Source organism: Phyllobates terribilis, unplaced genomic scaffold (genome assembly GCF_046119375.1).
Source record: "Phyllobates terribilis strain yellow unplaced genomic scaffold, ASM4611937v1 Scaffold_13__5_contigs__length_258822181, whole genome shotgun sequence".
Lineage (NCBI taxonomy): Eukaryota > Metazoa > Chordata > Amphibia > Anura > Dendrobatidae > Phyllobates > Phyllobates terribilis.
Window position 1 is genome coordinate 158,142,047 of NW_027362773.1, and position 15,649 is coordinate 158,157,695.

General features: G+C 45.6%; 1 protein-coding gene across 1 annotated transcript; it reads left to right on the forward strand.

Moving 5' to 3' along the window:
• LOC141173628 (embryonic protein UVS.2-like) lies at positions 1–12,291 on the forward strand. The gene is made up of 11 exons (XM_073657930.1): positions 1–13; positions 3,791–3,859; positions 5,195–5,335; positions 6,304–6,421; positions 6,497–6,672; positions 6,794–6,875; positions 7,940–8,067; positions 9,651–9,766; positions 10,291–10,516; positions 11,714–11,832; positions 12,055–12,291. Exons 1-11 carry the CDS (start codon positions 1–3, stop codon positions 12,289–12,291), a joined length of 1,425 nt encoding a protein of 474 aa, XP_073514031.1.
• Positions 12,292–15,649: the final 3,358 nt, after the last annotated feature.

The window sequence follows — 15,649 nt, forward strand, 5'->3', positions numbered from 1 at the left end:
ATGAGTAAGAAAGGTCAGTAAATGATTTATCAGTTGATGCTGCAATTTATTTTGCAAATTTATGACATTGTGCAAAATATTGTAGTTCTTCCCTGTAAAAGTTAAAAAAAATCAATATTAAACATATTGTAATGTGAAAATAGCAAAGAAGGAGGAAGAGGAGAGGTGGGGTATGAAGCTGCAGGGAAGAGGTAAATAGCAGATAGGTAGGGAGGAGAGAGGTGGGGTGTGCAGCTGCCGGGAAGTAGTAAATAACAGACAGGTAGGGAGGAGAGAGGTGGGGTGTGCAGCTGCCGGGAAGTAGTAAATAACAGACAGGTAGGGAGGAGAGAGGTGGGGTGTGCAGCTGCCGGGAAGTAGTAAATAACAGACAGTTAGGGAGGAGAGAGGTGGGGTGTGCAGCTGCCGGGAAGTAGTAAATAACAGACAGGTAGGGAGGAGAGAGGTGGGGTGTGCAGCTGCCAGGAAGTAGTAAATAACAGACAGGTAGGGAGGAGAGAGGTGGGGTGTGCAGCTGCAGGGAAGTAGTAAATAACAGACAGGTAGGAAAGAGAGAAGTGGGGTGTGCAGCTGCAGGGAAGTAGTAAATAACAGACAGGTAGGGAGGAGAGAGGAGGGGTGTGCAGCTGCCGGGAAGTAGTAAATAACAGACAGGTAGGGAGGAGAGAGGAGGGGTGTGCAGCTGCCGGGAAGTAGTAAATAACAGACAGGAAGGGAGGAGAGAGGTGGGGTGTGCAGCTGCCGGGAAGTAGTAAATAACAGACAGGTAGGGAGGAGAGAAGTGGGGTGTGCAGCTGCCGGGAAGTAGTAAATAACAGACAGGTAGGGAGGAGAGAGGAGGGGTGTGCAGCTGCCGGGAAGTAGTAAATAACAGACAGGAAGGGAGGAGAGAGGTGGGGTGTGCAGCTGCCGGGAAGTAGTAAATAACAGACAGGTAGGGAGGAGAGAGGTGGGGTGTGCAGCTGCCGGGAAGTAGTAAATAACAGACAGGTAGGGAGGAGAGAGGTGGGGTGTGCAGCTGCCGGGAAGTAGTAAATAACAGACAGGTAGGGAGGAGAGAGGTGGGGTGTGCAGCTGCAGGGAAGTAGTAAATAACAGACAGGTAGGAAAGAGAGAAGTGGGGTGTGCTGCTGCTGGGAAGTAGTAAATAATAGACAGGTAGGGAGGAGAGAGGTGGGGTGTGCAGCTGCAGGGAAGTAGTAAATAACAGACAGGTAGGGAGGAGAGAGGTGGGGTGTGCAGCTGCAGGGAAGTAGTAAATAACAGACAGGAAGGGAGGAGAGAGGTGGGGTGTGCAGCTGCCGGGAAGTAGTAAATAACAGACAGGTAGGGAGGAGAAAGGTGGGGTGTGCAGCTGCTGGGAAGTAGTAAATAACAGACAGGTAGGGAGGAGAGAGGTGGGGTGTGCAGCTGCAGGGAAGTAGTAAATAGCAGGCAGGTAGGAAGAAGAGAGGTGGGGTGTGCAGCTGCCAGGAAGTAGTAAATAACAGACAGGTAGGGAGAAGAGAGGTGGGGTGTGCAGCTGCAGGGAAGTAGTAAATAACAGACAGGTAGGGAGAAGAGAGGTGGGGTGTGCAGCTGCCAGGAAGTAGTAAATAACAGACAGGTAGGGAGAAGAGAGGTGGGGTGTGCAGCTGCAGGGAAGTAGTAAATAACAGACAGGTAGGAAGGAGAGAGGTGGGGTGTGCAGCTGCCAGGAAGTAGTAAATAACAGACAGGTAGGGAGAAGAGAGGTGGGGTGTGCAGCTGCAGGGAAGTAGTAAATAACAGACAGGTAGGAAGGAGAGAGGTGGGGTGTGCAGCTGCAGGGAAGTAGTAAATTACAGACAGGTAGGGAGGAGAGAGGTGGGGTGTGCAGCTGTCGGGAAGTAGTAAATAACAGACAGGTAGGAAGGAGAGAGGTGGGGTGTGCAGCTGCAGGGAAGTAGTAAATACCAGACAGGTAGGGAGGAGAGAGGTGGGGTGTGCAGCTGCCGGGAAGTAGTAAATAACAGACAGGTAGGGAGGAGAGAGGTGGGGTGTGCAGCTGCAGGGGAGAAGTAAATAACAGACAGGTAGGGAGGAGAGAGGTGGGGTGTGCAGCTGCAGGGAAGCAGTAAATAGCAGACAGGTAGGAAGGATAGAGGTGGGGTGTGCAGCTGCCAGGAAGTAGTAAATAACAGACAGGGAGTAAGGATATAGGTGGGGTGTGCAGCTGTAGGGGAGAAGTAAATAACAGACAGGTAGTGAGGAGAGAGGTGGGGTATGCAGCTGCAGAGAAGTAGTAAATAGCAGATAGGTAGGGAGGAGAGAGGTAGGGTGTGCAGCTGCAGGGAAGCAGTAAATAGCAGACAGGTAGGAAGGATAGAGGTGGGGTGTGCAGCTGCAAGGGAGAAGTAAATAACAGACAGGTAGGGAGGAGAGAGGTGGGGTGTGCAGCTGCAGAGAAGTAGTAAATAGCAGACAGGTAGGGATGAGAGAGGTGGGGTGTGCAGCTGCAGGGAAGCAGTAAATAGCAGACAGGTAGGAAGGATAGAGGTGGGGTGTGCAGCTGCAGGGAAGTAGTAAATACCAGACAGGTAGGGAGGAGAGAGGTGGGGTGTGCAGCTGCAGGGAAGTAGTAAATACCAGACAGGTAGGGAGGAGAGAGGTGGGGTGTGCAGCTGCAGAGAAGTAGTAAATAGCAGACAGGTAGGAAGGAGAGAGGTGGGGTGTGCAGCTGCCGGGAAGTAGTAAATAACAGACAGGTAGGAAGGAGAGAGGTGGGGTGTGCAGCTGCCGGAAAGTAGTAAATAACAGACAGGTAGGGAGGAGAGAGGTGGGGTGTGCAGCTGCAGGGAAGTAGTAAATAGCAGACAGGGAGGAAAGAGGTGGGGTGTGCAGCTGCAGGGAAGCAGTAAATAGCAGACAGGTAGAAAGATAGAGATGGGGTGTGCAGCTGTAGGGAAGCAGTAAATAACTGACAGGTAGGAAGGAGAGAGGTGGGGTGTGTAGCTGCAGGGAAGTAGTAAATAGCAGACAGGTAGGAAGGATAGAGGTGGGGTGTGCAGCTGCAGGGCAGAAGTAAATAACAGAGAGGTAGGAAGGAGAGAGGTGGGATGTACAACTGCAGGGAAGAAGTAAGCAGCAGACTGGTAGGAAGGAGAGATGTGGGGTGTGCAGCTGCAGGGAGGAAGTAAATAGCAGACAGGTAGGAAGTGAAGGTATGGGGTGTGCAGATGCAAGGAAGAAGTAAAGAATGAAAGGAGAGAGGTGAGGTGTACAGGGGTGGGGAGGAAATACATAGTAGATAGGGAAGAAGTGGAGGAGTGTGGTGTTCAGCTGCAGGGAAGAATTAAATAGCAGATGGAGGGAGGCGTGGAGTGTGCAGCTGCAAGGAGGAAGTAAATAGCAGATGGTTTGGAAGCGCAAGGGTGGGAAATGTAGATACAGAGAGGAAGTAAATAGCAGAAGTGGATGATGGATAGGGTTGGGTGCGGAGGTGCAGGTGCAGGGAGGTAGTAAGTAGCTGGTACTGGCAGTTAAAAAGGGAAGGTGTGGGTAGAGCAGATGTGGCATCTCTGTGTCTTCTATGCTGCATTCTGTGAGGGAGGAGAGGGAACATCAGAATGACTCAGAATGTTAAGCTAAACCTAACAGAGGTCAACCCCCAACAGAGGTCGCCCCCCTTTCCGATGGATCAGAAATTGATGGCCTGTTCTAGCCTAATATTTCTTTGCATATGTAAATTACAAAAGTTATAAGGACTACTACTCCCATGATCAATGGATATAGACTATTTTTTGCTATTTTTTTTTTTCCGTATCAACAGAGAATATGAAGGAAGTTCCAGAAGTTAAGCCTCCGGATGTTTTCAGCATTATCTCAGCTTCCAACAAAGGTAGAGACATAAATGTCAATTGTTCGACCCCACATTAAACGGAGAATTGTCTATACTCCCCACCCCAGAAAAAGGTCATGATGGAGAATGAAATCCCCAATTACAAAAAGGTTGTCTTGGTCGTCAGTGAGTTCAGTGATGAGTCTGTAGTTCCTTTCTTCTCCACAGAACTAGAAAGGGTAGAAATCCATGTTGGCAAGGTGAAGGAGGGTCCTCGGGACCGGGGTTGTCTTCCCTAAGAATAATGGATCTATATATGAACAATGTTGCTGGTTTATAGTAAATGTATCTTTTTTGCATACACACACAGATCCGGTTTTCCTGGACTGGGACATTCATTGACACAAAAAATTGGGTTTAGAGGAAAATTGTTCTTTGTGTTTTTATTTTTTACTTAAATGTATATATTTTGGGCTAAAACAATTAATTTTGCAAGGAGTTCGCAACTCTTTGGCTCAGATTTATCATTGTTTTTGCACTATTCTTCTGGAGTAAAAATAGTTTTAATTGTGACTTTTATATTTGCAGTTTATTTATTATTTTATTTGAGCTTTTTTTTTTTTAAGATAACATTTTCATGGTTTTGTCTGTTTTTTTTTTTCTTTTTAATCCGGCATTATGATTTTGGTCATCCAGATGTTTTAGCCTTTTTCATTATTTGTGACTTTTCAAAATGTCACAAATATTTTTTTGGCCAATTTTACTCCCTAGGGGAAGTAAAAAAATGTGTCTACTTTTATTTTTTGCTCTGGTGAAAACTAACGTGCGACATTTTAAAGGAGCGTGCGAATTTTCGGTCTAAAAAAATCTAAAAAAAAAAAAGAACATCTTTAATTCCGAGCAAAATTCATTGTTGAAGAAGCTGGAACAAAAATGGCTAATAAAACCACAAGACAAAGAAGAGAAGATGCTTAGAAAAATGCAACTGATGAATTGGCCCCAATGTGTTTTTCTGAACTGCCCTCTTCTGGATAACGACCACATCAAAGTTCAGCTCAACTTTGATGTGGTGTATGGTCAAGAATCAGCACAGAGGAGTTCAGAAAAAAAGACGGATAAAAGTTACAAACTCTCTATTAGAACGAGCTCACTGACGGATTCTCAGTTAACTTATTCTGCAGCCAGTAATGTGCAGATAAACAAACAACTAAAAGGTGCAAGAAAATTTGTATGCAACCCAACTGCAAAAGTTATTTGTAGCCCAAAATACATGCATTAAAAAAAATGTTTTTGAAGATATCTATATAATTTAAAATGTACGATGATTTGAGATTCATATGTCAGTGAGTTCTGTATCTGTAAATCAATCTGATACTGAAGTGTGTCTGTCACCAGGTAGCAAAATACCATTGTATGAAGGGGACATTGCCCTAGATATTGGTCGCAGCGCCATAAAGTGTGATAACGATACGTGTAGATGGAGTAAGAACGGCGCTGGAATTGTCAATGTGCCGTATATCATTTCATCTGATTTCCGTGAGTATTATAATAGCGCCCCCTGCTGCAGGCTATGTGCACATGAAGGTTTATTAAGGTGGTCAAAACCAACGGGTTTTCTAGTGGTAACCTCTTTAGCAAACTCTCCTTCTTTGGGGGAGGTTTTTGAGAAGTTTTTCAATTTCCTGGTGCAGTTTTGAAAAGTTTTTGAAGCATTTTGGAAGAGTTTTTTTTTCCTGCAATGTTTTTTTTTCCAGCCCCTTAATTGCATAGTGCACAGGTGGAGCAGATGCACTTTCTGATTTTTTCTCGCCATGAATTTTTCAAAACCAGAAGTTGAAAAAAAATAACATAATAACAAGCAAAGTGGATTTACAATAGAAATGAATAGGAAGAATTTTCAAATGTTTTTAAACAATTTGTAAGGCATTTTTTTGAGTGGACAAACTCCAAAAAACTTCACGTGCACAAAGAGATTTTTTTTTTCTGAGTTTTTGGAGCATAATCTCTAACTATGCAATCAAAAATCATATTTTTTTGGGAGAGTTTATGCTTCAAAAACTCAGCAAAAAAGTCAATGTGAACACACCCTTACTCTACCAAATGCTGTTGGGGCTTATTACTATTTTCCAAGATTAGAAAAACATGGCGGCTTTGTTCCGGGAAACATGACCTCACCTATCTATGCTTTGTGGCTGGTATTTCCGCTCAGTATAAAAGCGAAATGAAATAGGTATAACTTCTAAAGTGTGAACATATTTGTGCATTCCCAAGCTTAAATAAAAAAAAGTAATTTACTGCAATACATATTTCCACCACTAGGTGGCGATATAGAAATTATTACCACACTTGTGCTGCTCGTGGTAACACCTTGTGGTGAAACGTGGTATTGCATGCACCATTTAAAAATGTTTTCAGCTGCAGACAAACATGCCGTATGTGTATTTTCCAATATTTCTTGATGAACCCTAATGCCTGTTTTATAAATCTTGCCACTTTATGTTCAGGTGCCTCTTCTGTGTCACTCATAAAAATGGCCATGCAGGAATTTGAGACTCTCACTTGTGTGCGATTCGTGGATAAGACAACAGAATCCGATTATTTGCAGATAGCAGTCAGCGGTGGGTACGTAGACGATGTTCCTGCTCCCAAACGTGCCGCCATCCAGGTCCTATAATGACTAATGAAGCTTTCTCCTAGATGTTGGTCCTCCATGGGTAAGAGCGGAGGCGGTCAGCCGCTATCTCTGGATATTGACTGTTTGGGACACGGGACCATCCAGCATGAGCTGAACCACGTTCTGGGATTTTCTCATGAGCAGAGCCGAAGTGACCGCGACGACTATGTGGACATATTACTGGAGAACACCCTTCCAGGTAATGTTCTGGGTATGTCATTCTGGAGGGGCTGTGATGTCATCCGGTGACATCACTAGGTAAACTAATCCCATGTAAGGTCCTGATGCTTTATTGTTTATGACTTTTTTCCCCTTTGCAGGAACCGCATCGAACTTTCTGAAGTACGACACCAATAACTTAGGACTTGCGTACGACTACTCCTCCGTAATGCACTATGGAAGGTGAGAAGATAACATCCCATCGTAAGAGGAGATACACGTAGGCCTCATTCACATGGTTGGATCATGGCCCTATATCAGTTTTAAGTGTCATTGCACCATAATAGGGTCCCTATACATATACATAGGAATTGAGATTTTGTGCCATGTTCCTTGTCAAGAACTAAGACATTGATCACTGATCATCTGTTTGCAGCTCCCCCGGTGGTCGGATGTACAAAGTGTATGGAGCCAGTAAAGCACAGCTCTGTACACCGTGTAGTGGCCGTTCTTGGTACTGCAGTTTGGCTCCTATTAAAGTGAATGTGATCTGAGCTGCAGTGCCAAGATTGGCCACTACATGGTGTACATTCATCTGCCACAGGAAATACAAATATCTGATCAGTGGGGGTGACATCTGTCGGACCCCCATCGATCTGATATTGATGACTTATGATAAGAATTGGCCAAAGATGTCTTATGGCCCCATAAAAGGGGTGTGCTCAGCTACATAGAAAGGACCCGGGCTGGATTATAGGACGATCCTATGGCCTCCAACACTTTGAGGACCACTTGCCACTTCAGAGAAACGAGTGTCAGTAGGGTGTCAATTCCTGGGCGAGCATTCATGTGTTTCCAATGGGGAGAGAGGAGTAGGCTGCTGCCATGCACCTCTGGCGGCGTCCTAAGCAGATCGGATTCAGAATTTGTCTGATTCTGACAAATTCAGTGGGTTTGCCTATTGTTCTCAAATTTGTAACGGGTCCTGGACGGACTAATAAAAGCCACCCCATGAGATTCAACATGGAAAGCACAAGGCCGGGCGGATCAGTAACACCCGTAATGAGGGGCTGCCGGATATTATCGAGGCCGCATGGGAGGGTAATGCTCGATTCCAGCCGTACGTGTCATGTGTGTGACGGCCGGAGGGGACGACCCGAGATTAGCACCATGATCTGCCATAATTACAGCGATTATTCTGTCTGCGCCTCCTGACTGTGATAGGAACTCCACAAATACGAGAACCTATGTACCCAGACACCGGGCTCAGTATATATAATCAATCCCGCTGACATGTTTTCCTCTAGATACGCCTTCTCTAAAACAAGTTATCTACCTACTATCATACCGAAACCAGACCCCTCTGTGCCCATCGGACAGAGATACGGCCTCAGCAACTTGGATGTTATAAAAATAAACACGCTGTACCAATGCGGTAAGAAGTTACTAAACAATAATATTCTACAGATTATATATACAATGAATCTACATACAAGGTAACTGTGTACATACATTACTGTACACTACCTATCCTGTATTATACTCCACAGCAGCACTCACTATTCTGCTGGTGCAATCACTATGTACATACATTACATTACTGATCCTGAGTTACATCCTGTATTATACTCCAGAGCTGCACTCACTATTCTGCTGATGCAGTCACTGTGTACATACATTACATTACTGATCCTGAGTTATATCCTGTATTATACTCCAGAGCTGCACTCACTATTCTGCTGGTGCAGTCACTGTGTACACACATTACATTACTGATCCTGAGTTACCTCCTGTATTATACTCCAGAGCTGCACTCACTATTCTGCTGGTGCAGTCACTGTGTACATACATTACATTACTGATCCTGAGTTACCTCCTGTATTATACTCCAGAGCTGCACTCACTATTCTGCTGGTGCAGTCACTGTGTACACACATTACATTACTGATCCTGAGTTACATCCTGTATTATCCTCCAGAGCTGCACTCACTATTCTGCTGGTGCAGTCACTGTGTACATACATTACATTATTGATCCTGAGTTACATCCTGTATTATCCTCCAGAGCTGCACTCACTATTCTGCTGGCGGAGTCACTGTGTACATACATTACATTACTGATCCTGACTTACATCCTGTATTATACTCCAGAGCTGCACTCACTATTCTGCTGTTGCAGTCACTGTGTACATACATTACATTACTGATCCTGAGTTACATCCTGTATTATACTCCAGAGCTGCACTCACTATTCTGCTGGTGCAGCCACTGTGTACATACATTACATTACTGATCCTGAGTTACATCCTGTATTATACTCCAGAGCTGCACTCAGTATTCTGCTGGTGCAGTCACTGTGTACATACATTACATTACTGATCCTGAGTTACATCCTGTATTATACTCCAGAGCTGCACTCACTATTCTGCTGGTGCAGTCACTGTGTACATACATTACATTACTGATCCTGAGTTACATCCTGTATTATACTCCAGAGCTGCACTCACTATTCTGCTGGTGCAGTCACTGTGTACATACATTACATTACTGATCCTGAGTTACCTCCTGTATTATACTCCAGAGCAGCACTCACTATTCTGCTGGTGCAGTCACTGTGTACATACATTACGTTACTGATCCTGAGTTACATCCTGTATTATACTCCAGAGCTGCACTCACTATTCTGCTGGTGCAGTCACTGTGTACATACATTACATTACTGATCCTGAGTTACATCCTGTATTATACTCCAGAGCTGCACTCACTATTCTGCTGGTGCAGTCACTGTGTACATACATTACATTACTGATCCTGAGTTACATCCTGTATTATACTCCAGAGCTGCACTCACTATTCTGCTGGTGCAGTCACTGTGTACACACATTACATTACTGATCCTGAGTTACATCCTGTATTATACTCCAGAGCTGCACTCACTATTCTGCTGGTGAAGTATGTGTTGTAAGAACTGGTTGTGGTATAGGAAGTAAATTCTACAACCACATGATTTCTCTTGCAGGCCTGTGTCGGGGATTACTTTCTAATTCTTCAGGATCAATCATTTCCCCTAATTACCCTGACAGTTACCCCAGTAATACCACCTGTACTTGGCTCATTCGCCTCCCATCCAATCAGGTGAGACTCCTGGGTCAGGTGACAGTCACTGCCGGGATCTAGTGATGAGACATGGACTGCACCTGTAGTCACTGATCACAGACCCCAATGTCCGGTTCAACATACTGGCGCCTTCCTTCCTTTCTGGCACAGAGGTCTCCGGGCACCAGGGATCGGGTGCAGCTTGCACCCCTGCACCCTTACACTGAATACATCCTTCCTCACCACCTCCACTAGTAAACCTGACATATTGATGACGCAGTCTAATCTCTAATCCTCAGGAGTCTAGTGGGTGGTCCTACAGCCTTCCTAACTGTCAATCACTGAGTAGACCCTCCCACTGGATTCTTAAGCCCAGACTGAGTGAGTGAAGGTGTAGATGGATGCATTACTAGTTTTTCTGAAACCTTTCCCTCTGCTCTGCCTGCTCTGTACCCTGCTGCCCGCAGAGAGGACCGACCCTGGATGCCCCTTCATCATTAGCCTTTTTTTGACCTGCAGGACCCATTAACCCCCTGATACTAAGATCTATCTTTTCCGATCAGATTTTCTTGCAGTTCAGCGCTTTTGATGTCCAAGCCTCCCCGGACTGCGCCTCCGATTACCTGCGGGTTTATGACGGTGTAAACAGGTCGGCCCCATTACTACTGGACAGGAGCTGTGGAGCGGGCCAGCTGCCCTCCATGATATCTACTGGAGGAACCATGCTTATTGACTTCATCAGTGATGGTGGCATGGAGGCCCCTGGGTTCAGCTCTTCCTACAGCACCGGTACGTGAACCCTCCGCAGATATGTACAGGGTCTGCTGTACAGTACAGGACTTCTGCCTGATTCATCAATATTGGCCCCTGACTGGCCCCTGTGTCCGATGGGATAAGAGTGTCTGACGGTGTGGTCAGATTTCCACCAAAACTGGAGACCTTAATCTAGGCCGGCCATTGGTCAGATGGTCACCCTACTGACTGGCCAGTCATGGCACATAAAAGGGGTGTCCAGGATAAGAGAAATATCACTTCCTTCTTCTAAAACAGCTCCTCTATGTCTACAGGTTGTGCACGGTACTGAAGCTTTGCAACATAGAGCTGCACTGCAATACCAGGCACAACCTGTAGACAGGACTGGCACTGTTTTTGGAAAAAGGCAATCATTTTTTTCTCATACTGGACAACTCTTTTAAAGGAAATTTGTCAGAAACTTTAACCCCCCCCCCATGCAATTAATATGATTGTGTAGCCCTTGTAAAGATAAGTTATCTAATCCTTGTATGACTCCAATGTTCTTCTCCAGCAGCAAGAAATTGCGTTTTGAGGTTATAAACTTGTCTAGAAATGCATTGAGGCACGGTGATGCACTTACAGCTTCTTAGCTTCATGCTCTATTTCCTACCTTGCAGCCCCGTCCCCCGGCTGATTGACAGGTCAATGGCCGGGTACTACAGCAAATGACCTGTCAATCAGCCAGAGGAGGTTGCTACAAGGTGGGAAATAAAGCGTGAGACTGAGAAGCTGTAAGTGCATCGTCACGCCCCAATGCACTTACAGACGCAATTTCAAAATGCAAGTTCTCGCTACTGGAGCAGCACTTTGGTTTCGTAAATGGATCGACTGGCTTGTCTTTTAGAGGGCTACACAATCATATTAATGGTTTGGGGGTGGGTAAAAGTTTTTGACAGGTTCCTTTAAAAAGACACGGCCAACTTAGGTACTAATATAGATGGCCAACTTAGGTACTAATATAGATGGCCAACTTAGGTACTAATATGGACGGCCAACTTAGGTACTAATATAGACGGCCAACTTAGGTACTAATATAGACGGCCAACTTAGGTGCTAATATAGACGGCCAACTTAGGTACTAATATGGACGGCCAACTTAGGTACTAATATAGACGGCCAACTTAGGTACTAATATGGACGGCCAACTTAGGTACTAATATAGACATGTATCATCTATCTCTTATTTTTCAGTAAATTGTGGTGCCCTGCTCACCAGCCCCACAGGAGTTGTCACTTCTCCCATGTACCCGGCTACTTACCCGGCCTCCGCGGAATGCGCCTGGGTCATAAACGCACCGGATGGCTTTGCGGTGAGTATATGGACCAGCACTGGAAGACATTGAGGAAGTAAAACTTTCCCAGATTTCTAAATCTAGTCCTAGAGGAGATAAAGGTGACAATCCCTAGAATAGTGTAATTGTGGCCATATTGGTTGTCAGGCTTTTATTCTACTCTCAGTGGAAGAGGAGACTTTCATGGTTGGCCGCTGACTCCATATTCACCGTGTAACTGGAATCTGTCTTTTATTCCAGGTGTCGCTGAATGTGACGGAATTTAATGTGGAATATAAGAAGACGTGTACGTTCGATTATCTACTTGTATTTAACGGGCCAATGACGACTTCTCCTCTGATTGGCAGATATTGTGGCAAAGGCATCACCGTGCCCAGTATCCGGTCAACGGGAAGTACACTTCTCCTCCAGTTCCACAGTGACACGTCCATTCAGGTGAAGGGATTCTATGCCACATATGCCTTCGGTAAGCTGTAATATACTGATGGGGCTCCCATCGCCTCATAGCCTAATATTGCTCCTACCTGTAGTCAATACTTTACATGAGGACATCCCCCTTACAGATGAGTCTGTTCTAACCTTTCTGCTTGGCTCGACAAATCCTGAGAAGAGTTTGGCGACGTGACCATCTTTCATTAAAAAACAATATTTTGTGATACTCTGTCGGGAGATGTGTGTGCTCTATATGTCTATATGTGGCCACCCAGTGGTTGTAATGGGAATTGAAGCCCGTCAAAGGTTTTTCTCTCCTGTCAGTGAGCATGTATTCAGTTTATATATTGAGAGACTGGATAATATACCTATAGATTTAGGAAAAAGACAACACGGTTTGAATCGAGGTTAAGCATAAATCTCTTTGGATCCCCCAGTAATAGGCTCCACACTTAGTGGGGCTGTATATAGAGCACAACACTTAGATAAGTGTGAAATTAGCAGCTGCTGCCTGCGTCCCTCGTGCCGGACCATTGTTCATATACGATGTATAGATAAAATAAGGATTCCTGTGCCGTGCGGCTCTTTAATGTATAAATGGTCGTAGAAGTTTTATTGGCAAGTGGTCAACGCGTTTCAGGGACACACAGACCCCTTCATCGGGACATTAATTATTATTATTTATTATTATAGCGCCATTTATTCCATGGCACTTTACATGTGAAGAAGGGGTATACATACAAGAACAATTACAATAATCTTGAACACAATGTGATGGTGACTGGTACAGGAGGAGCGAGGACCCTGCCCGCGAGGGCTCACAGTCTACAAGGGATGGGTGAGGATACAGTAGATGAGGGTAGAGCTGGTCGGTCAGCGGTATGGTGGAGCGAGGACCCTGCCCGCGAGGGCTCACAATCTACAGGGGATGGGTGAGGGTAGGGCTGGTCGTGCAGCGGTATGGTGGAGCGGTGGTTACTGCAGGTTGTAGGCTTGTCGGAAGAGGTGGGTCTTCAGGCTCTTTTTGAAGGTTTCCACGGTCGACGAGAGTCTGATGTGTTGGGGTAGAGAGTTCCAGAGTAGGGGGGATGCACGGGAGAAATCTTGTATGCGATTGTGGGAAGAGGAGATAAGAGGGGAGTAGAGAAGGAGATCTTGTGAGGATCGGAGGCTGCGTGCAGGTATGTACCGGGAGACTAGGTCAGAGATATATGGAGGAGACAGGTTGTGAATGGCTTTGTATGTCATGGTTAGGGTTTTGAACTGGAGTCTCTGGGCAATGGGGAGCCAGTGAAGAGATTGACAGAGAGGAGAGGCCGGGGAATAGCGGGGGGACAGGTGGATTATTCGGGCAGCAGAGTTTTGTATGGATTGGAGGGGTGCAAGAGTGTTGGAAGGGAGGCCACAGAGCAGGAGGTTGCAGTAGTTGAGGCGGGAGATGATGAGGGCGTGCACTAGTGTTTTTGCAGATTCATGGTTTAGGAATTTGCGGATTCGGGAGATATTTTTGAGTTGGAGTCGGCAAGAAGTGGAAAGGGCTTGGATATGTGGTTTGAAGGAGAGATCAGAGTCCAGGGTTACCCCAAGGCAGCCAGCCTGAGGGACTGGGGAGAGTGGGCAGCCATTGACTATGATGGATAGGTCAGTTGGGGGGGTTGAATGAGATGGCGGAAAGATGATGAATTCTGCTTTGTCCATGTTAAGTTTTAGAAATCCGTCAGAGAAGAAGGATGAGATAGCAGACTGACATTGTGGGATTTTGGTTAGTAAGGAGGTGATATCGGGTCCAGAGAGGTAGATCTGTGTGTCATCAGCATAGAGGTGATAATGAAAGCCATGAGACCATGAGCTGTCCCAGGCCTCAGGTGTAGATGGAGAAGAGCAGGGGTCCTAGAACTGAACCTTGGGGGACACCGACAGATAGGGGGTGAGATGAGGAGGTGGTCTGTGAGTGAGAGACACTGAATGTCCGGTCTGTTAGGTATGAGGAGATCCAGGATAGGGCCAAGTCCGTGATGCCGAGAGATGAGAGAGTCTGTAGTAAGAGCGAATGGTCCACTGTGTCGAAGGCAGATGACAGGTCCAGGAGGAGGAGGACAGAGTAGTGTCGCTTAGATTTGGCGGTTAGTACGTCGTTGGTGACTTTAGTCAGTGCAGTTTCAGTAGAATTGTGCAGTCGGAAACCAGATTGTAAGCGGTCGAAGAGGGAGCAGGAGGCGAGCTGGGAGGACAGCTCAGAATGGACATGTTGTTCCAGTAGTTTTGAGGCATAGGGGAGAAGTGATATGGGGCGATAGCTAGACACAGAGGATGGGTCAAGGGAGGGCTTTTTGAGGATGGGTGTGATTGAGGCATGTTTGAAGCATGAGGGGAAGACACCAGTTGTTAGTGACAGGTTGAAGAGGTGGGCTAGGGGTGGGATGAAGATAGTGGTAAGGTTAGGGATGAGGTGGGACGGGATTGGGTCAAGTTTACAGGTGGTGAGGTGTGATTTGGAGAGTAAAGAGGAAAGTTGATCTTCCGTAATGGTGGAGAAGGTGGTTTTGGAGGAGGAGGGTATTGTCAGGAAAACTTGGTCAGACCTTGCAGCCCTCTGGCGCCATCTTATCCTGCTGGTGAAACACAGTATTGACCGAGGATAAGCAACAGGGTGCAGCTGCTCTCATTTATATCGACTATTGTGGCACGTGATGTGACAGGACGTATATATACCACCAGTTCCTTCCAGGAACGTATATATACCTCAATCCAGCCACCCTCAACCACAATATCACATAAATACACATTAATGCGTGTAATTGTAAAAATCACCCATTTATATACATTTCACAAATATATACAAGTGACAAATCACCCAATCCAATGTTCGGAGGCGCTCCCGAGAGTCCGAGGTCAATCACAGGACAGAATCTCCATGGGAATGTCCTGCACTTATACAGTACGGACCAAAAGTTTGGACACACCTTCTCATTTAAAGATTTTTCTGTATTTTCATGACTTTGAAAATTGCACATTCACACTGAAGGCATCAAAACTATGAATTATCACACGTGGAATTATATACTTAACAAAAAAGTGTGAAACAACTGAAAATATGTCTTATATTCTAGGTTCTTCAAAGTAGCCGCTTTTTGCTTTGATGACTGCTTTGCACACTCTTGGCATTCTCTTGATGAGCTTCAAGAGGTAGTCACCGTAAATGGTTTTCACTTCACAGGTGTGCCCTGTCAGGTTTAATAAGTGGGATTTCTTGCCTTATAAATGGGGTTGGGACCATCAGTTGTGTTGTGCAGAAGTCAGGTGGATACACAGCTGATAGTCCTACTGAATAGACTGTTAGAATTTGTATTATGGCAAGAAAAAAGCAGCTAAGTAAAGAAAAACGAGTAACCATCATTACTTT